The 27,982-nt window shown below is 44.2% G+C and overlaps 2 protein-coding genes across 3 annotated transcripts in view; both read right to left on the bottom strand.

Annotated features, from left to right (window-relative positions):
* LOC306980414 (ephrin type-A receptor 2) overlaps nt 1-25,358 on the bottom strand; it is a 58,286-nt gene extending 32,928 nt beyond the window's left edge. Inside the window, exons 1-9 of one of the 2 annotated variants that reach the window (XM_079579771.1) lie at nt 25,224-25,358; nt 15,620-15,675; nt 14,878-15,472; nt 14,427-14,582; nt 14,018-14,350; nt 12,946-13,101; nt 12,537-12,869; nt 11,465-11,620; nt 11,056-11,388 (exon numbers count right to left, since the gene is read on the bottom strand). In XM_079579771.1, the coding sequence (XP_079435897.1) occupies nt 11,056-11,388; nt 11,465-11,620; nt 12,537-12,869; nt 12,946-13,101; nt 14,018-14,350; nt 14,427-14,582; nt 14,878-15,472; nt 15,620-15,675; nt 25,224-25,308 (2,203 nt within the window). In that variant the 5' untranslated portion in view covers nt 25,309-25,358. The remainder of the gene's footprint in view (nt 1-11,055; nt 11,389-11,464; nt 11,621-12,536; nt 12,870-12,945; nt 13,102-14,017; nt 14,351-14,426; nt 14,583-14,877; nt 15,473-15,619; nt 15,676-25,223) is intronic. The other variant, XM_079579772.1, reaches the window with a different exon arrangement.
* LOC306980609 (ephrin type-A receptor 7-like) lies at nt 2,623-5,367 on the bottom strand (the record flags this gene model as incomplete). Its single annotated transcript, XM_079580035.1, has 4 exons — nt 5,132-5,367; nt 4,060-4,215; nt 3,651-3,983; nt 2,623-2,801 (listed from the first exon to the last, which is right to left on the bottom strand). Exons 1-4 carry the CDS (start codon nt 5,361-5,363, stop codon nt 2,623-2,625), a joined length of 900 nt encoding a protein of 299 aa, XP_079436161.1. The 5' UTR covers nt 5,364-5,367.
* Nucleotides 25,359-27,982: the final 2,624 nt, after the last annotated feature.

Genomic DNA, 27,982 nt, shown 5'->3' with positions numbered 1-27,982 from the left:
CCCAAAAGCACAACAGCAACAACCAACAACCATTTGTTTGGAGGTGTGGTGTTTCTGCTGCACCTCCACTGGGTGTCCGGTGGTGGTGCCCTGTGGCTGTGGCTAGGGATGGGCGGATCGATACCACAGTATCCATATATCGATACCAAACGGCTACTTTTTAAGCATCGATATTGGGCAAAAAGTGTCGATACTAATTTGCATATGTAAAGAGTAGGCGTGGCAGCAATTTTAAACATAAAAGGACAATTTACATCTTTGTTCTGAGCCAAAACAGTCCACAGGAGCAGGCGATTGAACTAAGCCAGCCATATCATTCTGGTTTAGATTCTGTTTGTCATTAAAGTATTAGTTTTAAACTTTGTTTATGTATTTAATTTCACATTGTATAATCAACCAGTTAAAGTAATATCATTTTAATGTACCTATTAATTATATAAAATAACCAGTTTTAGAAATGTATATTGATTGAAGTACATTCACCCATATAAAAATGACCAGTATCAGTATCAGTATTGGTATCGAGAAAATGACCCCAAAAGTATCGGTATCGTATCGATTCCAAAAAAATGTGGTATCGCCCATCCCTAGCTGTGGCTGATGTGCCGCTCCCGGTGCAGAAGTCTGTCTTACTGCCCACTCCTAAATTTGCTTCATTAAGCTTCAAGTCGACCAAATATCCACAAATCGAAATATGATAGATACCATAATAATATGAGCAAAAATAGCAAAAGATATCTTCATTCCACTTTTTTATTAGCATCACAAAAGTAAACTGTTTATGAAATAACATTTGATTATTCCAGCATTTTACATTTTTAAACCTCTTTTGGTCTATAATGAAATGCATCTCTGCTGCGTTGACAAAACAATCCCAAGCTCTGGAGTATATCTATTATTTACAAATAATGTCCAGTAACGGTCAGACAAAAGGGTCGCGTTTGTCAGAAGGGCTGAATTCTGTGGAATAAATGAGCTGAGATTGGCTAGTAGAAGCTTGTGCAAAGTAGCGAAAGCAGTCAAAAAAGCAAAATAAAGTGCACTCGAGTCATGTAGCAAATATTGATTATTATTATTAACAAATGGACCAGCCTACGACCAGCCAAAAATGTCACGTGATCAAGAACCAAAATGATCAAGGGCAGACAGATAAATAACAATGCAATAACACGAGAAACATGAAGTATAAAATGAGGACAAAATACACTCATGAACGGACGCTGGAGGCAAAGTAACCCCGTGAACGAGAGAAAGTACATGCTTCATCGTAAAACACGCCTTAGTCATGACCAAAGTGAGACAGAATGGAACAAAATCAAAATCGGTCAACCTCGACTACAGAAAGAACATTCATTACGTAATGGTAAATATAATGACAGTTCATAAGAAATCAATTTCTTCATTCAAACCAGGTAAACGGCTCCCAGAGTGTCAATCCAGATTTTTTAGTCTATTGCCACAGTTTCAATGACCATCACTTTCAGGTTGTTTAAGTCTGAGTGGCCAGAGTTTTTGAAATGCTTTGCGATGGGAAAGTCCATAGTTTCAGTTTGTCTCTTAGGGTTGAAGGAGAACATGGGTGGTTCTGTGAACAGAGAGCCCAGAGTATGGTCACAGGATAAAATGTTCCAGTTTTTGAGAATGACGCCTTTGATTTTGTGCGCCATATTGCTATATTGTATTGGACAGAATATTCCGGTGTTGGGAGGGCACAGAAGGGCGCGTTTTTGAAAATCTCTTGTACATATCATGTGCTTGCCGTTCGAAATCACTGTCCAAATTACAAATCCTCCTGAACCTTTGGAATTGGCCGAATGGAATGTTTTCTGAAGTTTGTACATTTGTATGAGGCCATCCTTGTCCAGAGAAATGTTGAGGCAAGAAATAGTACTTCTTGTTGACTATGTTCCAGGCTGAGCTTGATGTTAGGGTTCGTGTCATTCAGATACTTGTGGAAATCCAAAGTTGATCTTTTGATCCTGTAAAGATAAACAGGAGGTCATCGATATATCTTCTGTAGAATTAGATGCAAGGTCTGGATGGATTTGTTCCACGAAACACGTACCGTTGTTCCCAGAGTCCAAAAAAAGGCCAATGTAATTAGGGGCGTAGGAGGCCCCCATGGCAGTCCCCTGTATTTGCTTGTAGATGCGATCCTGGAACAAGAATATGTTATTATTGAGAGTCCATTGTGTAAGAGTGACAATAAAGCCTGTAGGTGACATCATGGGGTCGGCCCTCTTTTGTACAATATGTGTTCGGGCCTCCAGACCTTCCTGATGAACAATATTGGTATAAAGGCTTTCCACGTCCACGGTGACCAGACGTGAGTGAACACACTGAATTATGTGTTCACTCACATCAGGGAGAGTGCGTGTAGACTCACCGTTTCCCTGCTGTGGGACGACCTCGGCCTGCTGGGGACGTGCCTGTGAAATCCCAGAGTGTATGAGGAGCAGCTCCACTTCCTGCTCCAACCTGGGCAAACTGTACATTTAATAATTAGATAAGAGAGCGATAAATATGTGAAGAAAAGGTAAAACCATAACAGAGGAGTGGCATACTAATCTTGTATAACCATCGTTTGCTGGAAGCACTTAAAGTTCAGTTATAATTGCATAATTACCTGAGTTTGGAGTACTTGCGTTGGAGGATACAAACAGCAGAAAGGACAACAGCCAGGAGACAAAAGACTCCGAACAGGACCCCCACAGTGGTCCACAGGAACAGGCCCATCTGCGGCTGAGGCATGGTCACATGGACCGCAGCAACAGGAATCTGGGTGACCGGGGGCGCTCTCACTGGAAAATACACACAGTTAAGTGATAATGGGGAACAAAACACAAATGAAAGTCTGATAAATAGCGTTTGGTCAGAGTGAGTTGTCTTGTTACATGTACTAACTGACTCGTGACACATGTTTTGTTGTGTGTAAGCGAAATGTGAGAAACCTCTTATTATCTGCAAATGTGACGTGTGGTTACACATGTTGAGACATGAAGGTGGATTTCAGCAAATAGATACAAATGTTTTTGCCTCTGCGACTGGATTTAAATGGACATATTACACAGTGTGTAAACAAATAGTTATGTTATTGATTTACATTATTTTGCAACTTTTTGTGTGGGAAAAAAAATAAGTTGACATTTGTGCGTATTTGACCTTGTAGTGACCCAGCTGCTGTATGAGTGGTCAGCATGGCGCCTTTACTTTCCATCACAGTGGTCTCCAGGACGCTCCAGCATCAATTGTTTTGTGGAAATAAAAGGCACCAAAGTGACCACTCGTACATACAGCCACTGGGTCACTACAAGGTCAAAAACGCACAAATGTCAACCTTTTGCACTCAAAAGCAGGTTACAATATTTCTGTACAATTTATTCTGTACTATGTTTCTGTTTAGTGGCAGTGGACGAGTTCCCTATGTATATTTAGCATGGTGTCCTATCGGCCCTATAGCAGAGGAAGGCAACGTCAAGCCCAGAGGCCAGCCACTACATTCTGGAGGCCCAAGATGATGATGAGAATGACTGAAGTGCAGTCCCACCCCTAGGATTACACTGCAGTCACATTCTCTAAATCCTGCCTACCCCTGCCCTGAAACTTTGCACTCAAAAGCAGGTTACAGTATTTCTGTATTCTTTTCTCACATCTGTGAATAGTGACAGTGGCAGTGGACGAGTGCTCCGCCCCCTTCAGGTTGGATATGTTATTGCGGGCCTGCACTGACAGCCTGTAGTGCTGGTGTGGACTGACTCCAGTCAGGTTCACTGAAGTAGAGGTCAGGCTGTTTGAGTCAGGCAGGACAAACACTCCGTCATCACACGTCTCCCACTGGCCCCCATCCTGCTCTCGACTTTCACACAGGACACGGTAGGTCATCTCTGACCTGCCCCCCCCGTCAAGAGGAGCGTCCCACCAAAGCATCAGCAGTGAGTCGTTATAGTGATGGACGGTCAGATTCACTGGAGCTGAGGGAGGTTCTGTGGTCATAAGGCATTTACATTAAAGACATGGCATGAAAGCTGAACTCAAACAGCATAAATATCTTGTTCTTACTTGTGCAGCCCAGTTCAGGGGGGTCACTGGGCAGGCGGCTGAAGCCCGCGACACAGTCACACTTGTCAGAGCCCTCTCTGTCGGTCCCACTGTGTGGAGGGCACTTCTGACACCCCTCGCTCTGATTGGCCGCTCTGTAGAACCCTATTCCACATGCTGGAAGAAATAAAGAAACATTTAAAAAGTGATCACCTATGCAATTTAAAATATCGGCTTGATTGTTCATCAGAGTAGAAACAATAATACAGCAGATATTAATATCAATTTAATCCAATTTGAGTCACTACAAGGTCAAATACGCACAAATATCAACCCTTTTTGGCACAAAAAGTTGCAAAATGCACCTTTAAGTGCCCTACTGCTTAACTGCACAGTGCACTTGATGATGTCACTCTAATCGGACGTAGGCCGTATAGAATAACCAGAGATTTGTTTTGTTTGTTGTCAGTGACCTTTTGTTTTATTTGTTCGCACTATTAAAGGAACTATACAGAGTTTAAATATGTTAAAAACTAAGTATTTTCATCCCCCTACATGTTCCAGCCATGTCCTAATGTGTAGAAAGAGCTCAGACCTGTTCACCACAACTGCCTCTAACATCCTGCACTGTCACTGAAAAAGTTGTTGATTCGGGTCCGAAGTGCCGTCATGCACGAGCTTCATATAGAGACTGCAGTTGCGCATAAGACCTGAGGTGGCAGTAGTGAGCATAAAATGATCAACTTGCATCTCGTCTCTTTAATGCAGAGTAAACAGTTCATGCGCAGAGTTTTTTTCCCCTATTAACACATCCTTGAAAAAAAAAACATGCATCCTCTCACACTCATCAATAAAATCTTATATTTATGTATATTTAGCATGGTGTCCTATCGGCTCTATAGCAGAGGAAGGCAACGTCAAGCCCAGAGGCCAGCCACTACATTCTGGAGGCCCAAGATGATGATGAGAATGACTGAAGTGCAGTCCTACCCCTCGGATTACACTGCAGTCATATTCTCTAAATCCTGCCTACCCCTGCCCTGAAGCTTTGCACTCAAAAGCAGGTTACAGTATTTCTGTATTCTTTTCTTACGTCTGTAAATAGCTACAGTGGCAGTGGACGAGTGCTCCGCCCCCTTCAGGTTGGATATGTTATTGCGGGCCTGCACTGACAGCCTGTAGTGCTGGTGTGGACTGACTCCAGTCAGGTTCACAGAAGTAGAGGTCAGGCTGTTTGAGTCAGGCAGGACAAACACTCCGTCATCACACGTCTCCCACTGGCCCCCATCCTGCTCTCGACTTTCACACAGGACACGGTAGGTCATCTCTGACCTGCCCCCCCCCGTCAAGAGGAGCGTCCCACCAAAGCATCAGCAGTGAGTCGTTATAGTGATGGACGGTCAGATTCACTGGAGCTGAGGGAGGTTCTGTGGACATAAGGCATTTACATTAAAGACATGGCATGAAAGCTGAACTCAAACAGCATAAATATCTTGTTCTTACTTGTGCAGCCCAGTTCAGGGGGGTCACTGGGCAGGCGGCTGAAGCCCGCGACACAGTCACACTTGTCAGAGCCCTCCCTGTCGGTCCCACTGTGTGGAGGGCACTTCTGACACCCCTCGCTCTGATTGGCCGCTCTGTAGAACCCTATTCCACATGCTGGAAGAAATAAAGAAACATTTAAAAAGTGATCACCTATGCAATTTAAAATATCGGCTTGATTGTTCATCAGAGTAGAAACAATAATACAGCAGATATCAATATCAATTCATTCCAATATGAGTCACTACAAGGTCAAATACGCACAAATATCAACCCTTTTTGGCACAAAAAGTTGCAAAATGCACCTTTAAGTGCCCTACTGCTTAACTGCACAGTGCACTTGATGATGTCACTCTAATCGGACGTAGGCCGTATAGAATAACCAGAGATTTGTTTTGTTTGTTGTCAGTGACCTTTTGTTTTATTTGTTCGCACTATTAAAGGAACTATAGAGAGTTTAAATATGTTAAAAACTAAGTATTTTCATCCCCCTACATGTTCCAGCCATGTCCTAATGTGTAGAAAGAGCTCAGACCTGTTCACCACAACTGCCTCTAACATCCTGCACTGTCACTGAAAAAGTTGTTGATTCGGGTCCGAAGTGCCGTCATGCACGAGCTTCATATAGAGACTGCAGTTGCGCATAAGACCTGAGGTGGCAGTAGTGAGCATAAAATGATCAACTTGCATCTCGTCTCTTTAATGCAGAGTAAACAGTTCATGCGCAGAGTTTTTTTCCCCTATTAACACATCCTTGAAAAAAAAAACATGCATCCTCTCACACTCATCACTAAAATCTTATATTTATGTATATTTAGCATGGTGTCCTATCGGCTCTATAGCAGAGGAAGGCAACGTCAAGCCCAGAGGCCAGCCACTACATTCTGGAGGCCCAAGATGATGATGAGAATGACTGAAGTGCAGTCCTACCCCTAGGATTACACTGCAGTCACATTCTCTAAATCCTGCCTACCCCTGCCCTGAAGCGTTGCACTCAAAAGCAGGTTACAGTATTTCTGTATTCTTTTCTTACGTCTGTAAATAGCTACAGTGGCAGTGGACGAGTGCTCCGCCCCCTTCAGGTTGGATATGTTATTGCGGGCCTGCACTGACAGCCTGTAGTGCTGGTGTGGACTGACTCCAGTCAGGTTCACAGAAGTAGAGGTCAGGCTGTTTGAGTCAGGCAGGACAAACACTCCGTCATCACACGTCTCCCACTGGCCCCCATCCTGCTCTCGACTTTCACACAGGACACGGTAGGTCATCTCTGACCTGCCCCCCCCCGTCAAGAGGAGCGTCCCACCAAAGCATCAGCAGTGAGTCGTTATAGTGATGGACGGTCAGATTCACTGGAGCTGAGGGAGGTTCTGTGGACATAAGGCATTTACATTAAAGACATGGCATGAAAGCTGAACTCAAACAGCATAAATATCTTGTTCTTACTTGTGCAGCCCAGTTCAGGGGGGTCACTGGGCAGGCGGCTGAAGCCCGCGACACAGTCACACTTGTCAGAGCCCTCCCTGTCGGTCCCACTGTGTGGAGGGCACTTCTGACACCCCTCGCTCTGATTGGCCGCTCTGTAGAACCCTATTCCACATGCTGGAAGAAATAAAGAAACATTTAAAAAGTGATCACCTATGCAATTTAAAATATCGGCTTGATTGTTCATCAGAGTAGAAACAATAATACAGCAGATATCAATATCAATTCATTCCAATATGAGTCACTACAAGGTCAAATACGCACAAATATCAACCCTTTTTGGCACAAAAAGTTGCAAAATGCACCTTTAAGTGCCCTACTGCTTAACTGCACAGTGCACTTGATGATGTCACTCTAATCGGACGTAGGCCGTATAGAATAACCAGAGATTTGTTTTGTTTGTTGTCAGTGACCTTTTGTTTTATTTGTTCGCACTATTAAAGGAACTATAGAGAGTTTAAATATGTTAAAAACTAAGTATTTTCATCCCCCTACATGTTCCAGCCATGTCCTAATGTGTAGAAAGAGCTCAGACCTGTTCACCACAACTGCCTCTAACATCCTGCACTGTCACTGAAAAAGTTGTTGATTCGGGTCCGAAGTGCCGTCATGCACGAGCTTCATATAGAGACTGCAGTTGCGCATAAGACCTGAGGTGGCAGTAGTGAGCATAAAATGATCAACTTGCATCTCGTCTCTTTAATGCAGAGTAAACAGTTCATGCGCAGAGTTTTTTTCCCCTATTAACACATCCTTGAAAAAAAAAACATGCATCCTCTCACACTCATCACTAAAATCTTATATTTATGTATATTTAGCATGGTGTCCTATCGGCTCTATAGCAGAGGAAGGCAACGTCAAGCCCAGAGGCCAGCCACTACATTCTGGAGGCCCAAGATGATGATGAGAATGACTGAAGTGCAGTCCCACCCCTAGGATTACACTGCAGTCATATTCTCTAAATCCTGCCTACCCCTGCCCTGAAGCTTTGCACTCAAAAGCAGGTTACAGTATTTCTGTATTCTTTTCTTACGTCTGTAAATAGCTACAGTGGCAGTGGACGAGTGCTCCGCCCCCTTCAGGTCGGATATGTTATTGCGGGCCTGCACTGACAGCCTGTAGTGCTGGTGTGGACTGACTCCAGTCAGGTTCACAGAAGTAGAGGTCAGGCTGTTTGAGTCAGGCAGGACAAACACTCCGTCATCACACGTCTCCCACTGGCCCCCATCCTGCTCTCGACTTTCACACAGGACACGGTAGGTCATCTCTGACCTGCCCCCCCCGTCAAGAGGAGCGTCCCACCAAAGCATCAGCAGTGAGTCGTTATAGTGATGGACGGTCAGATTCACTGGAGCTGAGGGAGGTTCTGTGGTCATAAGGCATTTACATTAAAGACATGGCATGAAAGCTGAACTCAAACAGCATAAATATCTTGTTCTTACTTGTGCAGCCCAGTTCAGGGGGGTCACTGGGCAGGCGGCTGAAGCCCGCGACACAGTCACACTTGTCAGAGCCCTCTCTGTCGGTCCCACTGTGTGGAGGGCACTTCTGACACCCCTCGCTCTGATTGGCCGCTCTGTAGAACCCTATTCCACATGCTGGAAGAAATAAAGAAACATTTAAAAAGTGATCACCTATGCAATTTAAAATATCGGCTTGATTGTTCATCAGAGTAGAAACAATAATACAGCAGATATCAATATCAATTCATTCCAATTTGAGTCACTACAAGGTCAAATACGCACAAATATCAACCCTTTTTGGCACAAAAAGTTGCAAAATGCACCTTTAAGTGCCCTACTGCTTAACTGCACAGTGCACTTGATGATGTCACTCTAATCGGACGTAGGCCGTATAGAATAACCAGAGATTTGTTTTGTTTGTTGTCAGTGACCTTTTGTTTTATTTGTTCGCACTATTAAAGGAACTATAGAGAGTTTAAATATGTTAAAAACTAAGTATTTTCATCCCCCTACATGTTCCAGCCATGTCCTAATGTGTAGAAAGAGCTCAGACCTGTTCACCACAACTGCCTCTAACATCCTGCACTGTCACTGAAAAAGTTGTTGATTCGGGTCCGAAGTGCCGTCATGCACGAGCTTCATATAGAGACTGCAGTTGCGCATAAGACCTGAGGTGGCAGTAGTGAGCATAAAATGATCAACTTGCATAGTCTCTTTAATGCAGAGTAAACAGTTCATGCGCAGAGTTTTTTCCCCCTATTAACACATCCTTGAAAAAAAAAACATGCATCCTCTCACACTCATCACTAAAATCTTATATTTATGTATATTTAGCATGGTGTCCTATCGGCTCTATAGCAGAGGAAGGCAACGTCAAGCCCAGAGGCCAGCCACTACATTCTGGAGGCCCAAGATGATGATGAGAATGACTGAAGTGCAGTCCTACCCCTAGGATTACACTGCAGTCACATTCTCTAAATCCTGCCTACCCCTGCCCTGAAGCTTTGCACTCAAAAGCAGGTTACAGTATTTCTGTATTCTTTTCTTACGTCTGTAAATAGCTACAGTGGCAGTGGACGAGTGCTCCGCCCCCTTCAGGTTGGATATGTTATTGCGGGCCTGCACTGACAGCCTGTAGTGCTGGTGTGGACTGACTCCAGTCAGGTTCACAGAAGTAGAGGTCAGGCTGTTTGAGTCAGGCAGGACAAACACTCCGTCATCACACGTCTCCCACTGGCCCCCATCCTGCTCTCGACATTCACACAGGACACGGTAGGTCATCTCTGACCTGCCCCCCCCGTCAAGAGGAGCGTCCCACCAAAGCATCAGCAGTGAGTCGTTATAGTGATGGACGGTCAGATTCACTGGAGCTGAGGGAGGTTCTGTGGACATAAGGCATTTACATTAAAGACATGGCATGAAAGCTGAACTCAAACAGCATAAATATCTTGTTCTTACTTGTGCAGCCCAGTTCAGGGGGGTCACTGGGCAGGCGGCTGAAGCCCGCGACACAGTCACACTTGTCAGAGCCCTCTCTGTCGGTCCCACTGTGTGGAGGGCACTTCTGACACCCCTCGCTCTGATTGGCCGCTCTGTAGAACCCTATTCCACATGCTGGAAGAAATAAAGAAACATTTAAAAAGTGATCACCTATGCAATTTAAAATATCGGCTTGATTGTTCATCAGAGTGGAAATAATAATACAGCAGATATCAATATCAATTCATTCCAATTTGAGTCACTACAAGGTCAAATACGCACAAATATCAACCCTTTTTGGCACAAAAAGTTGCAAAATGCACCTTTAAGTGCCCTACTGCTTAACTGCACAGTGCACTTGATGATGTCACTCTAATCGGACGTAGGCCGTATAGAATAACCAGAGATTTGTTTTGTTTGTTGTCAGTGACCTTTTGTTTTATTTGTTCGCACTATTAAAGGAACTATAGAGAGTTTAAATATGTTAAAAACTAAGTATTTTCATCCCCCTACATGTTCCAGCCATGTCCTAATGTGTAGAAAGAGCTCAGACCTGTTCACCACAACTGCCTCTAACATCCTGCACTGTCACTGAAAAAGTTGTTAATTCGGGTCCGAAGTGCCGTCATGCACGAGCTTCATATAGAGACTGCAGTTGCGCATAAGACCTGAGGTGGCAGTAGTGAGCATAAAATGATCAACTTGCATCTCGTCTCTTTAATGCAGAGTAAAAAGTTCATGCGCAGAGTTTTTTTCCCCTATTAACACATCCTTGAAAAAAAAAACATGCATCCTCTCACACTCATCACTAAAATCTTATATTTATGTATATTTAGCATGGTGTCCTATCGGCTCTATAGCAGAGGAAGGCAACGTCAAGCCCAGAGGCCAGCCACTACATTCTGGAGGCCCAAGATGATGATGAGAATGACTGAAGTGCAGTCCTACCCCTAGGATTACACTGCAGTCACATTCTCTTAATCCTGCCTACCCCTGCCCTGAAGCTTTGCACTCAAAAGCAGGTTACAGTATTTCTGTATTCTTTTCTTACGTCTGTAAATAGCTACAGTGGCAGTGGACGAGTGCTCCGCCCCCTGCAGGTTGGATATGTTATTGCGGGCCTGCACTGACAGCCTGTAGTGCTGGTGTGGACTGACTCCAGTCAGGTTCACAGAAGTAGAGGTCAGGCTGTTTGAGTCAGGCAGGACAAACACTCCGTCATCACACGTCTCCCACTGGCCCCCATCCTGCTCTCGACATTCACACAGGACACGGTAGGTCATCTCTGACCTGCCCCCCCCGTCAAGAGGAGCGTCCCACCAAAGCATCAGCAGTGAGTCGTTATAGTGATGGACGGTCAGATTCACTGGAGCTGAGGGAGGTTCTGTGGACATAAGGCATTTACATTAAAGACATGGCATGAAAGCTGAACTCAAACAGCATAAATATCTTGTTCTTACTTGTGCAGCCCAGTTCAGGGGGGTCACTGGGCAGGCGGCTGAAGCCCGCGACACAGTCACACTTGTCAGAGCCCTCTCTGTCGGTCCCACTGTGTGGAGGGCACTTCTGACACCCCTCGCTCTGATTGGCCGCTCTGTAGAACCCTATTCCACATGCTGGAAGAAATAAAGAAACATTTAAAAAGTGATCACCTATGCAATTTAAAATATCGGCTTGATTGTTCATCAGAGTAGAAACAATAATACAGCAGATATCAATATCAATTCATTCCAATATGAGTCACTACAAGGTCAAATACGCACAAATATCAACCCTTTTTGGCACAAAAAGTTGCAAAATGCACCTTTAAGTGCCCTACTGCTTAACTGCACAGTGCACTTGATGATGTCACTCTAATCGGACGTAGGCCGTATAGAATAACCAGAGATTTGTTTTGTTTGTTGTCAGTGACCTTTTGTTTTATTTGTTCGCACTATTAAAGGAACTATACAGAGTTTAAATATGTTAAAAACTAAGTATTTTCATCCCCCTACATGTTCCAGCCATGTCCTAATGTGTAGAAAGAGCTCAGACCTGTTCACCACAACTGCCTCTAACATCCTGCACTGTCACTGAAAAAGTTGTTAATTCGGGTCCGAAGTGCCGTCATGCACGAGCTTCATATAGAGACTGCAGTTGCGCATAAGACCTGAGGTGGCAGAAGTGAGCATAAAATGATCAACTTGCATCTCGTCTCTTTAATGCAGAGTAAAAAGTTCATGCGCAGAGTTTTTTTCCCCTATTAACACATCCTTGAAAAAAAAAACATGCATCCTCTCACACTCATCACTAAAATCTTATATTTATGTATATTTAGCATGGTGTCCTATCGGCTCTATAGCAGAGGAAGGCAACGTCAAGCCCAGAGGCCAGCCACTACATTCTGGAGGCCCAAGATGATGATGAGAATGACTGAAGTGCAGTCCTACCCCTAGGATTACACTGCAGTCACATTCTCTAAATCCTGCCTACCCCTGCCCTGAAGCGTTGCACTCAAAAGCAGGTTACAGTATTTCTGTATTCTTTTCTTACGTCTGTAAATAGCTACAGTGGCAGTGGACGAGTGCTCCGCCCCCTGCAGGTTGGATATGTTATTGCGGGCCTGCACTGACAGCCTGTAGTGCTGGTGTGGACTGACTCCAGTCAGGTTCACAGAAGTAGAGGTCAGGCTGTTTGAGTCAGGCAGGACAAACACTCCGTCATCACACGTCTCCCACTGGCCCCCATCCTGCTCTCGACATTCACACAGGACACGGTAGGTCATCTCTGACCTGCCCCCCCCGTCAAGAGGAGCGTCCCACCAAAGCATCAGCAGTGAGTCGTTATAGTGATGGACGGTCAGATTCACTGGAGCTGAGGGAGGTTCTGTGGACATAAGGCATTTACATTAAAGACATGGCATGAAAGCTGAACTCAAACAGCATAAATATCTTGTTCTTACTTGTGCAGCCCAGTTCAGGGGGGTCACTGGGCAGGCGGCTGAAGCCCGCGACACAGTCACACTTGTCAGAGCCCTCTCTGTCGGTCCCACTGTGTGGAGGGCACTTCTGACACCCCTCGCTCTGATTGGCCGCTCTGTAGAACCCTATTCCACATGCTGGAAGAAATAAAGAAACATTTAAAAAGTGATCACCTATGCAATTTAAAATATCGGCTTGATTGTTCATCAGAGTAGAAACAATAATACAGCAGATATCAATATCAATTCATTCCAATTTGAGTCACTACAAGGTCAAATACGCACAAATATCAACCCTTTTTGGCACAAAAAGTTGCAAAATGCACCTTTAAGTGCCCTACTGCTTAACTGCACAGTGCACTTGATGATGTCACTCTAATCGGACGTAGGCCGTATAGAATAACCAGAGATTTGTTTTGTTTGTTGTCAGTGACCTTTTGTTTTATTTGTTCGCACTATTAAAGGAACTATACAGAGTTTAAATATGTTAAAAACTAAGTATTTTCATCCCCCTACATGTTCCAGCCATGTCCTAATGTGTAGAAAGAGCTCAGACCTGTTCACCACAACTGCCTCTAACATCCTGCACTGTCACTGAAAAAGTTGTTAATTCGGGTCCGAAGTGCCGTCATGCACGAGCTTCATATAGAGACTGCAGTTGCGCATAAGACCTGAGGTGGCAGTAGTGAGCATAAAATGATCAACTTGCATCTCGTCTCTTTAATGCAGAGTAAAAAGTTCATGCGCAGAGTTTTTTTCCCCTATTAACACATCCTTGAAAAAAAAAACATGCATCCTCTCACACTCATCACTAAAATCTTATATTTATGTATATTTAGCATGGTGTCCTATCGGCTCTATAGCAGAGGAAGGCAACGTCAAGCCCAGAGGCCAGCCACTACATTCTGGAGGCCCAAGATGATGATGAGAATGACTGAAGTGCAGTCCTACCCCTAGGATTACACTGCAGTCACATTCTCTAAATCCTGCCTACCCCTGCCCTGAAGCGTTGCACTCAAAAGCAGGTTACAGTATTTCTGTATTCTTTTCTTACGTCTGTAAATAGCTACAGTGGCAGTGGACGAGTGCTCCGCCCCCTTCAGGTTGGATATGTTATTGCGGGCCTGCACTGACAGCCTGTAGTGCTGGTGTGGACTGACTCCAGTCAGGTTCACAGAAGTAGAGGTCAGGCTGTTTGAGTCAGGCAGGACAAACACTCCGTCATCACACGTCTCCCACTGGCCCCCATCCTGCTCTCGACTTTCACACAGGACACGGTAGGTCATCTCTGACCTGCCCCCCCCGTCAAGAGGAGCGTCCCACCAAAGCATCAGCAGTGAGTCGTTATAGTGATGGACGGTCAGATTCACTGGAGCTGAGGGAGGTTCTGTGGTCATAAGGCATTTACATTAAAGACATGGCATGAAAGCTGAACTCAAACAGCATAAATATCTTGTTCTTACTTGTGCAGCCCAGTTCAGGGGGGTCACTGGGCAGGCGGCTGAAGCCCGCGACACAGTCACACTTGTCAGAGCCCTCTCTGTCGGTCCCACTGTGTGGAGGGCACTTCTGACACCCCTCGCTCTGATTGGCCGCTCTGTAGAACCCTATTCCACATGCTGGAAGAAATAAAGAAACATTTAAAAAGTGATCACCTATGCAATTTAAAATATCGGCTTGATTGTTCATCAGAGTGGAAATAATAATACAGCAGATATTAATATCAATTTAATCCAATATTAAACTTTAGTCGTGTACAGCATTGATTCAAAAGTACAATGTTGAACAGCTCATGTCCTTTTAACAAGAGGCCTTTATTTTACAGAGGTGTGAGCAGTGACACTGGGGTCTCACTGGCTGTGTGTGTCAGACCTGTGTCCGGTCAACACGTAAATAAACGCCCTGGTTTCGTACCCTGGCAGGAGTCCGCGACAGGCTGGTGTCCCGGTCTGCAGACACACTGTCCTTTCTGGGGCCCCCACACTCCCTCCACAGTGCACTCTCTGACAGGAGGGGCCACCTCCTCTGCCCCCGGCACACAGGAGCCTCTCACTTCCCCCGAGCCAGCCACAGTCCTAGAGAAGGAGCTGAGGGCCAGCACCATATCAGGACACCTCCTGTAGTAGACCCGAATGGAGGAGACCAGTGCACATGTCCCAGTGTAGGACAGGCCCAGCTGGAAGCCGGCACGCGTGACAGGGCCCAGAGACTGATTCCTGTAGTTACTGGAGAACTTGAGCTCTTTAGCTAGTGTGGTAACAGATGACGGGAATGGCTTGGATGCCCTGAGGTCCAGCCTTGTACTGTGCTCTGACACCTCTGTCCTGGGGTAGTCTGAGTCCAGTAGGTAGACCTGCAATGGGTCAGGCTGGCCAGAGGTCTCCTGCCCCTGGGCAACACTTATGTCCAGTAACAGATGATTGGCCTCTCCTCGCTTTATCCATTTACTCAGGACACTTTTTCTGGGTTGTCGAATACAGGCCTGAAGCACAGACCCAATCTGGTTAAACTGCAAAAGAGAAATTGTTTATTTGTTATTTTCAAAGTTTTTGCCAAGACATACATAGATTTGTACATATTACAACAATAACATGAACATTTAAAGGTAAAGTTATAATTTACTGTTCGCTTTTCACAATAAGTGAGAAGGACTAACCCCTCCATCTGGAGATGTCCATGTTTTCTTGTCTCGGCTCGATCGTAGGAGCTCCACTAAACAAATAAAAACACAATATTGAGATGAGATGCAACAAACAGCGAAACCAACACTGAGCCACAGTCACTTATGCAGGGACAAAATCACGGTCTGCATTCACTTTGGAACCTTAAAGTGATGACTTTTTGCCCTTTAAACATAAGGAAATGACAGTGACAAGTCTGGCTTTGGACAGTTTGAACAGTTTCACCAGGCTAAAAATGTGAGACAGTTTTTTTTAATAATGTTGCCTTTAGTTGTCAAGAAGAAGAATTAAGAAGCCTGTCCCCAACATGGCATATATTGCATACCCGCTTTTAGGTACTTTGTAAGAGGTCATGTGACATCTTGCAGGTAAAATCCTTGACTAAAACAATAAAAACTAGAGAAAATGGCTGGCCAAGTTTAGTTGGTGCTTCTGAATGTCCGCCCCAATAATAATCTGGTCTCATCTGGGCGATTATGTTTCTGTGGCCCCCAGGACTGTTCGGGTGTAGGGAGACACCCCCAACAATTTTTTATTTTTATTTAACTTTTAATTTACCACTAGTGTTTGTTTTGGTTGTGTACATGCTAATTTGCGCCACAAGATGGCAGTAGCGGCCCGTGCGTAGGAGACTGACGTCACCGGTCTCGCGCAGTTGGCTCAGTTCTGCGTGGGGTGTTCAGGTGAAGTCACGAAAGGCAGAGCCGTCTGAAAATTATATTTTTGTCTGTTCACAGGTGGGTTGAGTACATGAAGCACTGTATGGTTAACACTAGTGGGACAATCGTTAGTTTTGAGAAGATGTTTCATTCATGAGAATTGTATGTTTTGGCTGTTCTTTGTGTTAAACGACAACCGTTGAGCGCTACCGTTAGCGTCCCGTTACTACAGACGTAGTAATAGTAACGTCCGATATTTTCATTGTTATTTTATATTGTTGACAAACATTGGTGTATTGAAGCAGTTGAGTATAAAAGGGTTGCTGAAGATATGTAATTGGTGATTTGTTTGCTAAGTTTAAGGTTGTTTTTCTTTTTGTTTGACACAAAGTATATATCGGAGACTGACGTCACCGGTCTCGCGCAGTTGGCTCAGTTCTGCGTGGGGTGTTCAGGTGAAGTCACGAAAGGCAGAGCCGTCTGAAAATTATATTTTTGTCTGTTCACAGAATAAAAGACCAAATGTCACACCCCAGCCTTTGTGTCAGTCTTCACGGGGGTAACATAATCTTGGCGAGCCCCAGCCAGGAGCTAAAAGAAGCATCCTGAGACAACCAACCCGAAAACCGAACCTAGAAGTAAAACAAAAATCAACATGGAACAAGAACTGGATGAGATCGTCGCAACACTGTGGACCTTGGGGAAACCAGAGCTCATCAAAGTGTGCCATCATCTTAAGTGCAGTAAACCGGCAGGTGAAGGGTTTGATGGACTGACCCGCCGCGCTCTGATAAAGTTGGTGGAATGCACAATCGGTGAAATTGAAGATGATGAAGATGGTGACCCCCTGGTGTTCCTAGAGTTTGTTAATGAACTCAAGTCAGTTTTACAGTCATTCAGAACACATAATGCAGTTGAACCTGAATCGCAAAAGTCAGAGAATGCCGCCATAGAAAAACTAAAGCTGGAATATGAGCAACTTCAGCAGGCGCAGGCAGAAGAACGTCGCATCCTGGAGGAGAAGATTGGAGCTTTGGGGGCACAGCTAAATAGCAGAGCAGTAATGAGTGAAAGTCAAGCAAATCCAGCCTCAACCCACAGAGTGCCTGAAGTCACATTAAAGAAAGACTTTAAAATATGGGGCCAGATTGGGGAAGCGGGGCAGAAAGACAAGCTTTCTTTCACCAGTCTAAATAATCAGATTGAGTCAGGCATCAAGAAGGGATACGCTGAATATGAAATCATCGAAGCTGTCATCAAAGCGGTCAGCCCTGGCCTTCATCTCAGAGATCTGCTGGAGGTGAAGCGGGACCTTACACTCCCCACTCTCAAAATCATCTTAAGAGGACACTACAAAGTTGACTCATCATCAGACCTGCTGCACAGACTCATGAACATTTCCCAAGACCCCAAAGAGTCTGCTCAAGCCTTCCTGTTTAGAGCAATAGAGTTGAGAGAGAAACTGCTCTACAAGTCTGGGGAAGAAGATGAAGGGGAACAGTTCAGTCCAAATCTGGTCCAACGCAAATTCCTGCGGTCCCTCGAGACAGGTTTGTTGAGTGAAGCTGTTAAGTTCCAGTTAAAACCATACCTGAGCACGTCAAATGTGAGAGATGAAGTTTTAATTGAAAAGATAAATGAAGCTTCAAGCCTTGAAATAGAGCGACAAAATAAACTTAAAAGACACATACCAGTCAAACCACCCAGAGTAAATGAAATACAAGCAGAGGTGCAGCCCATTCATAACTACACATCACAAGACAATGACAACGACACACAAGATGAGAGACAGAGTAAAGGAAGTGACAAAAGTAGCAAGAAGAAAGTGCAAAGTAGAGGGCCAGATCCAGAGACTGTGAAGCTGATTGAAGGTCTCAGAGCAGATGTGCAGGAAATTAAGAAACTGTACACTGAGTCCGGGGCAATGGCACCAAAGCGCACCTCCACTAGAGCTAAAGGATGCCTGGCATGCAGAGAAGCTGGGACAGGTGACACCTGTCGTCACTGCTTCAGGTGTGGACAAGAAGGCCATCTCTCTCGTGGCTGCAGACAGAGAAATTTGCAGGGAAACGGGAAGGGGTTGCTGGTGGGGGACCAACAGTAGCCCTGCCACTCTCCAGGTCCCACATAGACTTTGCATCTCTTCAGGCCAACCCTGAATGCTTACTAAAACCATCAGGTGAGCACCAAGACACAATAATTTCTCCACAGTCCCACTGTTACATGCCCTCGCAGCACCAAACCAAGCTCATCAGTCTCATCGGAAGAAGATGTGTTGTCCAGTGCCATCTTGATAACGTACCAGTGGAAGCTCTATGGGACACAGGGGCTCAGGCAAGTTTAATAAACGATGAATGGAGGAAGAAACACCTCTCTCACAGCACACTAAGACCCCTTGCAGAACTCTTATCTGAACCACTGGTAGCCTTAGCAGCAAATGGTACTGAAATACCATACATTGGCTGGATAGAGACTGAATTTTACTTGGACTGTGATACTCACCCCACAAAGACATTGTTTGTTCCTATTTTAGTCTCAAGTGATTCCAATGTTGCAGAACAACCTATTATAGGGTTCAATGTAATAGAAGAAGTAGTGGGCAAATGGGACAAAGGACACCTGAGAACAAAGCATATACAGAAAATCAGTCAGACATTCTCCGTGTCAGTCAAAGCAGCCAGGTCCATGGTCAAGATTCTGCAGACTAACAGAGACAATGAACGGGTTGGAACAGTTCACACAGGGAAGAAGGAGATTCGCCTGCCGGCAGCTCAAATAAGCACCACCTACATCCGTGCAAATGTAGGAGCCCAGTATGCAGGCCAAAGTGTCCTGTTTGTTCCAGATGAACTTACCTTACCTGAGGGCTTGGTGATACAAGAAGGACTGGTTACTGTCACACAGGGGAGGTCAGTATATATCTCTATATACATTGTAAATACAAACAAGCAAGACCTTACCTTGTCTCCTCGCACTATCCTGGGTCACCTAGAAGAAATAAAAGCAGTGTATCCAGTTACAGCCCAAAGGTCTGAAAACACATCTGAAAGGCTCAATAAGGACTGTGGTATTCAGGCCCAGCTAAATGAGGTTACCAGCAACTGCCACTCCCACAATAAGCCACCTCAGTGGGATCCCCCAGTTAAACTTGACCATCTCAGTCCTGACCAGCAGCAAGTAGTGAAGCAGCTGCTGCATGAGGAGTGTCACGCGTTTGCTTATGATGACAAAGATGTAGGGTGTATCCCGTCTTTAAGCATGAACATCACACTCCATGACACCACCCCTGTGAAAAAGACATATGTTTCAGTGCCGAAGCCCCTGCACCAAGAGGTTAAAGACTATCTCCAAGATCTGTTAAACAGAGGGTGGATTTCAGAGTCAAGATCATCCTACTCATCTCCAATCGTCTGTGTCAGGAAAAAGTCAGGTGAATTGAGGCTATGCTGTGACTACAGGGAACTCAACAGGAAATCAGTACCAGACAGGCACCCCATCCCGAGAATTCAGGACATGTTGGACTCTCTTCACGGCAGCTCCTGGTTCTCAGTGCTTGATCAAGGCAAAGCTTATCATCAGGGCTTCCTAGACCCAGAGAGTCGCCCCCTGACAGCTTTCATTACTCCATGGGGCCTGTACCAGTGGAACCGCATACCGTTTGGCCTCAGCTCAGCTCCAGCAGAGTTTCAACGGAGTATGGAGGACTGTTTAAAGGGACTGCGTGATGCCATCTGTCAGCCCTATTTGGATGACAACTTGGTCCACTCTCCATCATTCGAAACTCACCTACAACATATCCGTGATGTGCTGCAGAGGTACCAAACACATGGTGTTAAGCTCACCCCTCACAAGTGTGATGTTTTTAAGAGGCAGGTCCGGTTCCTGGGACGGATGGTGTCAGAGCAGGGGTACACAATGGATCCAGCTGAAATAGCCCCTGTCCAGGCACTAAAAGACAACCCTCCAGGCACTGTAGGTGAACTGAGTCGTGTCCTGGGTTTCCTGTCATACTACCGGTCATACATTCCAAACTTTTCGAAGATTGCCAAGCCGCTTTACCAGCTCCTGACCCTGCCCACAGATAAGCAGCTGCCACATGTGCCTAAGACAAAAGGTAGAAAGGCTAGTGCTAAACACAAAGGGCGACCACCACCTAGAACACCCATAGTCTGGACTGAAAGCCACCAAGAGACTTTAAACAAGCTCACAGACTGTTTAACAGAGCCACCCATTTTAGGGTATCCAGATTTTGCACAGCCCTTTATACTCCACTGTGACGCCTCCCAAGAGGGCCTCGGGGCCGTATTGTACCAGCACCAAGCAAGTAAACTGAGGGTAATAGCCTATGGTTCACGCACACTAACACCCCCAGAAAAGAACTATCACATGCATTCTGGGAAGCTAGAATTTTTAGCTTTAAAGTGGGCGATATGTGAACGCTTTCGAGACTACCTCTTTTACGCCCCTCATTTTGTTGTGTACACGGACAATAACCCTTTAACTTACGTTCTGACCACAGCAAAACTAAATGCAACTGGTTATCGCTGGGTTGGGGAATTGGCCGACTTCAACTTTACCATCAGATACAGGCCCGGTAAGAAAAACGCCGATGCAGACGGCCTGTCCAGATTACCCCTTGACATTAACCAGTACATGGCACAGTGCACAGCGGAAGTAAAACAGGATATCATTAAAGCGGCTGCTGATAGTGTTTGCTTCCAGAAAAGAAGTGCAGGTCCAGCGAACTACATCATCAGTGAACAGGCCATCAGTCTAGTCCAAGACACAGCTGCATCCCCAGACAAGACACTCTCTCAAGCTGAAATCAGGGCCAGCCAAGAAAAAGACTCCGTCATTGGGCCTGTCCTGAACTACAAAACCTGTGAGTACATGCCTAAAGGTCAAGCTTTTAAGAAAGAGTCCCCTGGTGTGAAAGTCCTCCTGAGACAGTGGAACAAACTTTATGTTAATGAGGATGGCGTCCTCTACAGGCGAGTTAATGGTAGGGACCAGCTCCTCCTCCCAAAAGAACACCACAATACTGTCTTCACAGAGCTGCACAGAGAGATGGGTCACCTGGGGGCAGAAAGAACTTTGGGACTGATAAGGGACAGATTTTATTGGCCAAAAATGCAAAACGATGTCGAGCATTTTGTTATGCATGCCTGTGAGTGCCTAAAAAGAAAACGCCCCAATAGAGCACACAGAGCCCCACTCACATCCATTACCACAACGTATCCCTTTGAACTGGTGTCCATTGACTTTTTACATTTAGAGACATGCAAGCATGGGTACGAATACATCCTGGTGGTAATGGATCATTATACGCGCTTTGCAGAGGCATATGCTACAAAGAACAAGTCAGCTAAGACAGTGGTGGACAAAATTTTTAACCACTTTGCTTTGAAGTATGGCTTTCCAGTGAGAATCCACCATGACATGGGCCGAGAATTTGAAAATCATCTGTTTGCCCAGCTCCAAAAAGTCTGCGGTCTCCGTGGTTCCCACACTACCCCTTACCATCCACAGGGGAACGGGCAGGTAGAGCGTTTCAACAGGACCCTGCTCTCCATGCTGAGAACCCTGACAGACAGTGAGAAAGCAGATTGGAAAGAATCGCTGGCCAAAGTAGTGCACGCCTATAATTGCACTAAGAGCGATGCCACTGGGTTCTCACCATATTACCTGCTCTTCGGCCGCACTCCCAGACTCCCAGTAGACATCCTGTTCAACTTGCCTATCCAAGAACAACAAGTCAGCTACGAGGAGTATGTACAGAAATGGCAGTCACAAATGAGAGAGGCTTATCAGATTGCATCAAAGGCAGCAAAGAAAGAAGCGGCTAGAGGCAAACACTATTATGACCAAAAGACACATGGTGTTCAGCTGTATCCCGGTAACAGAGTCCTCCTTCGCAACTTCAAAGAGAGAGGGGGGCCTGGTAAACTCCGTTCATACTGGGAAGATGCTGTGTATGTGATAGTTGCCCAGAAAAGTCCTGACATGCCTGTTTATGAAATCAAGCCAGAACAAGGAGGTAAAAGCCGCACAGTACACAGAAACTTACTCCTCCCATGTGACAGCTTACCCGTGGAAAGACTGGATTGCAAACAGCAGAACAAACAAAAGAAGAAGACACCAGCTAAAGTAAGGAGACAAACAGAGACATTGCAAGAGCACACAGACACGGACAGCGATGAAGAAGGCGCTCTTGTCTGGAGATCTCCTCGCCTGCAGATTCGTGTGGAAAGCAGAGCTCAGGTGCACACTCCCGAACCTGAGCCGGAGCAGCAGCTGGAGCAACCCCAAGCGGAGGACTCTCATCACCACGACGACCAGGACACCGCAGCAGAAGATGGTCTACTGGCAGCAGACGGTGAGGCAGACCAGGAGCAGCTCAGCGACCATCCTTCGGAGGAAGTTGCACCCCAGCAGAGAGACAGAGACTCTGACGTGCCGGGGTCGACATCTTCTACCCACATATACCCTCAGAGGGAGCGCCGGCGGCCCCAGGTCCTCTCCTATGACCAGCTCGGACACCCGACCGTGAAGCCACTGGGTATGGACTGCATCGAGGTGAGGGTCCCACCCACATGCTCACAGAGACTCTGGAGACCATGGGCGTCCGACACCACGCAAGTATCTTATTAAAGACTAATAGAGTGACACAGACACTATAAGACTGCAACAAGAAATGCTAATTATTCAGAAAATACTGAAGTGCAACTCAGAAAGACTAAGTGGAGTATATTGCACATATGCAACAGCGTCTACATTTAAACAACGTGATATGGTAACAGACAAAGTGATAAAGTTGGCCGTTTATGTGTCTGGTTACAATGGTAAAAGGTATTATTCACAGTAAGGTGAACTTGTTTATTCATCTTGAGAAGAAATGTGGTTATTTCAACAGAAATTTTAGTATTACTTGGTATGGTATTCAAACTGTCTACTAAAAGGTAATTGCAAGTTATTTCCTTTAAGCAATACTAGAAATGTGATATATAACCACCAGATAAACTCAAGGGACACTGTTTTGGAGTAGAAAAAAAAATGAGACTTCATTTCTTTTTTCTTTTATTAAGCAGGGGAGGGTGTGGCCCCCAGGACTGTTCGGGTGTAGGGAGACACCCCCAACAATTTTTTATTTTTATTTAACTTTTAATTTACCACTAGTGTTTGTTTTGGTTGTGTACATGCTAATTTGCGCCACAAGATGGCAGTAGCGGCCCGTGCGTAGGAGACTGACGTCACCGGTCTCGCGCAGTTGGCTCAGTTCTGCGTGGGGTGTTCAGGTGAAGTCACGAAAGGCAGAGCCGTCTGAAAATTATATTTTTGTCTGTTCACAGGTGGGTTGAGTACATGAAGCACTGTATGGTTAACACTAGTGGGACAATCGTTAGTTTTGAGAAGATGTTTCATTCATGAGAATTGTATGTTTTGGCTGTTCTTTGTGTTAAACGACAACCGTTGAGCGCTACCGTTAGCGTCCCGTTACTACAGACGTAGTAATAGTAACGTCCGATATTTTCATTGTTATTTTATATTGTTGACAAACATTGGTGTATTGAAGCAGTTGAGTATAAAAGGGTTGCTGAAGATATGTAATTGGTGATTTGTTTGCTAAGTTTAAGGTTGTTTTTCTTTTTGTTTGACACAAAGTATATATCGGAGACTGACGTCACCGGTCTCGCGCAGTTGGCTCAGTTCTGCGTGGGGTGTTCAGGTGAAGTCACGAAAGGCAGAGCCGTCTGAAAATTATATTTTTGTCTGTTCACAGAATAAAAGACCAAATGTCACACCCCAGCCTTTGTGTCAGTCTTCACGGGGGTAACATTTCCTCTCCTGTTTTCAGAATGAAACTGCTCAATAACACAACAAAGAGGTGCACTACGCCCCAGGGGAAGCAATACACCAACCGACCCTCGTGATGAGTGCAAGATGGAAAATAGTCCATATATTTATGGACACCTAATTTACTGTTTTTTATTATACTGTATTACAGTGTTAGGAGTGTTAGTACAGTATATAATAGTAGTCAGTTTTACATATTGACCTCTTGACCCCAACTGTGACAACGGCCATTTTCTCCAGTTCGACTTTACCCAAATCTAAAAGCTTATTACAGCCTACAGGCCAGTGTCACGCCTCATTTGAAAGCTTAGACCCACAAAACTGATCTAAGATTGTTCCTTGTAGTGTTTCCATGCATTGTTACTTCCTCTGTCACCGCTTTTTTGTCATTTTGACGCTTTTTGTCACGTTTTTGTCACAGTTTTGTTGTTTCTTGTTGAGTTTTTGTTGCTTCATCTTCGTTTACACATTTTCATCACATTTTCGGTGCTATGTGGATGCTTGTCTCAAAAGCTTTTGGATTTGGGTAATGCCTGGCTAATAACTGGAGACAGTTATTCGCAGTATTGACTTGTATTGACTGAATACAAGAGGTTGACTTATATTCAGTCAATATGTAATATATTGTATTCCATTATATTTTATATTGACTTAAAACAATGTAAGTATTTAATATGATGGAAAAGCAAATGACACGATTACACTGCAATCGATACATTAGAATCTTGTGTTACTGATCCAGATAACAAGACTTTGATAATACTAAAATTACACATGTATTTAAATATCCATACATATTTAATTGTAGTATTTTGCTGAAGATAACTCCTTGGTTTGTAAAAGTTAGAAAACACTAACAGAAATGACAGTCCAGTTGAACATCGACCCGTTAATGTTCCTCATACTGTTAGTTCTGTGAAATGACAGTGACTTTATGTCAATAATCCCGACAATATTCAACACAGCCCTTTGTCCTTATATATGGAACACTTCTATACAAGCTCTTATCGTTTCGTGACAAGCCTCAGCACGTCATTTGACTTTGACAACTTGTAAACGGACTCACCTTCCTCTGGCGGCGGAGGTTGAGTGGCAAGGCTGACCTCCCAGACCGAGGCACAGAGCAGGAGTGGAACCAGCAACCTCCTCATGTCGCTGCGTCTCGGTGTCAGTGGCGGCGGTGTGTGTCCAGTCCTCTGCCGTTCTTCACTGTCCACTTCATGAGTCAGTTTAAATACAGCCAAGAGATGAGCCTTCCTCCTCCTGAGGACCAAACCACTTCCTCCCGTCAAATGTCTTATGTACTGCACCTTGGGCAATGTCCGTGTCTCATGAGGATATTCTTTTTCTTGTTTTTATGTTATAAAACATTGTTTGTTTTATTTATTTACTTTAGACTCTAAAAAAGGTCAACAAGAAACATGTAAATGAGACAGACAAATAAAACAGGCAGTTATTATAGTCCATATAAGCAGTGCCTCCAAAAGCACCGAGCTGTGTCTGACACTGCTCTGGTCAGGCCGTATAAAAACAGTTCAACAACATTTCTTATTAGAGCATTTAACGTGGTCACATTATTCTGTACAAACAACAAACTGGCACTTGTCCAGCGAGGGACTTTCTAAAGCATCCTAAGAGCATCGGTTATGCTCCTTGTAACTTATGAAATGTGGCTTTGGTGTAGCAGCACCACAGGTGAGCAGCAGGCTTTAAACAAAGCTACTTTTATATTTTCTGTACACATTGCATGTTAGCTTGTGCATACAATTTACAGTACTGCCTGTGGATGTCATCATTATCAGAGAGGTCATTCCTGAGGTATTTCACTTTTTCCACAACCACCAGCTCCTCTCCTGACAAGTGCTTCCACTGCTCTCTAGTCCTCACAATCATCACAACACTGTTTTAGGCCTGCAGGGCAGGGTGCCATGATGGCCAGGTCATCAGCATAAAGTAGATGGTTTAACAGACTTTCCCCTATCCTGCAGCTGGTCTTACAGTTTTTCAATCTTTGGGAGAGTCCATGTAAAGGTTAAAAAGCATGGTGACAAGATCCTTCCCTGTCTCACCCCATTAGTCACAAAAAAAAAGGCCTTGATGTCGCATTTCCCCATCGAGCCTGCATTGCGAGGTCATGAAAGAAGCTGTTTTCCCACAGGCTTGAAGAGCTGAAATCTACGGTTTATGCAAGGCTCTATCGAAATATTGTGCCATCAAGAACACCTGCACTTCCTGTTTCTGTGGGACCTTTTAACCTTTTGATCGCTACATGAGACAAGTTTGGCCTTACTCAAATCTAAAAGCAAAAGAGTGGCAAAAGAGCAACAAAAAATTTCCCAGAAAGACACGATTAAAGAGTGATGAAAAGCAACAAAAACATGACAGAAAGCGATTAAAAAGGCAAGAATACAACAAAAAACAAATGTGACAATAACACAACAAAAATAGTGACAAAAACACAAGAAAGCCGACAAAAATGTGATGAAAAAATGACCAAAACTTTGAAACAAAAGCGTGCTTGAAACTTTAGAAAGCCATAAAATAATGGATTGATATTTTTCGAAACCTTTTTAGTTTATTTTGAAGGTCTGACTCTCCTCTTTCCATACATATAAAATTATACAATATTACTTTTTAACATTTTTAACCCCTTAATTGCCAACTTTCTGACCCGAAGTCACTATGAATGATGCAAAAATTATTAAAAAAATATACTTTCAAATTTCAAAGGAAAAATGGGAAATTTCTGGTCTGGCTGATGTGGCCTGATGTCTGTGTAAGACACAAACATGTGTTTGCAAGCTATAGACATATAAACGAACAACATTTTTTTAAACTTTTTATTTTATTTTGAAGGTCTCCTCTTGTCATACATATAAAATATTATACCTTTTTATATTATTTTGATATATTATATATTTGAACCCTTTTATTACCAACTGTCGCAAAGTCACTCAAATGTATCGCCATGTGGGCCCCTTGACTCCATAGACTTACATTATAATCACTATTTTTCAAACCGCTTCTATAAAACGGATTAAAAGTGTAATTTCAAACTTCTGCATATTTTCTGAACCTTGAGGCTTGAAACTAACGCCCTGACACATTTTTTTCACCATGAGGTATTTTAATTTAGTGTGGCAAGAGGAAAGAAATGGCTGTTAAAACAGTTGTTAAAAACAGAAGCAACTGCGTTACTTCCTTGTTACTGAATCTTGCACTTTATTTTGTGAATTTATGCATCAGAGTGAATCTGTGGAAGTGTTTGGGGCAAGACAGTGTTAGAGCTTCTTCTACTAGTATTTGTACAAAAGAATATTTGCAGGGGCAAATAAAGACTATCAGACTTGATGACCAGCTGTACACACAGGGGCATGAAACAACCACAGATTTCCAATATGACCAAAAAAAGACCATTTAGGGGTTAGAAAGTTTTGAAAAACATGATATTTAACATTATGAGGACACACGTTGGGGTAATAAATGAGAAAAAAGTATGGGTGTGTGCAGCTGAGGGGCTTGGGAACAGGCATTTTCTTCCTCTTGTCAAATTACGTAAAAATGACCTGATGGTGAAAAAAAATGTGTCAGGGCGTTAGTTTGAAGCCTCAAGGTTCAGAAAATATGCAGAAGTTTGAAACTACATTTTTAATTTGCTTTATAGAAGCAGTTTGAGAAATAGTGATTATAATGTAGGTCTATGGACGAGTATGTTAATGGCCCACAATGGAAATACATTTTAGTGACTTTGCGACAGAAAGTTGGCAATAAAAGGGTTCAAATACATAAAAAGTTAAGTATTTTTATATGTATGACAAGAGGGGG

This window comes from Gobius niger (genome assembly GCF_951799975.1).
Source record: "Gobius niger genome assembly, chromosome: 21".
NCBI classification, from domain to species: Eukaryota; Metazoa; Chordata; class Actinopteri; order Gobiiformes; family Gobiidae; genus Gobius; species Gobius niger.
This window is presented reverse-complemented; position numbering and strand designations above follow the sequence as displayed.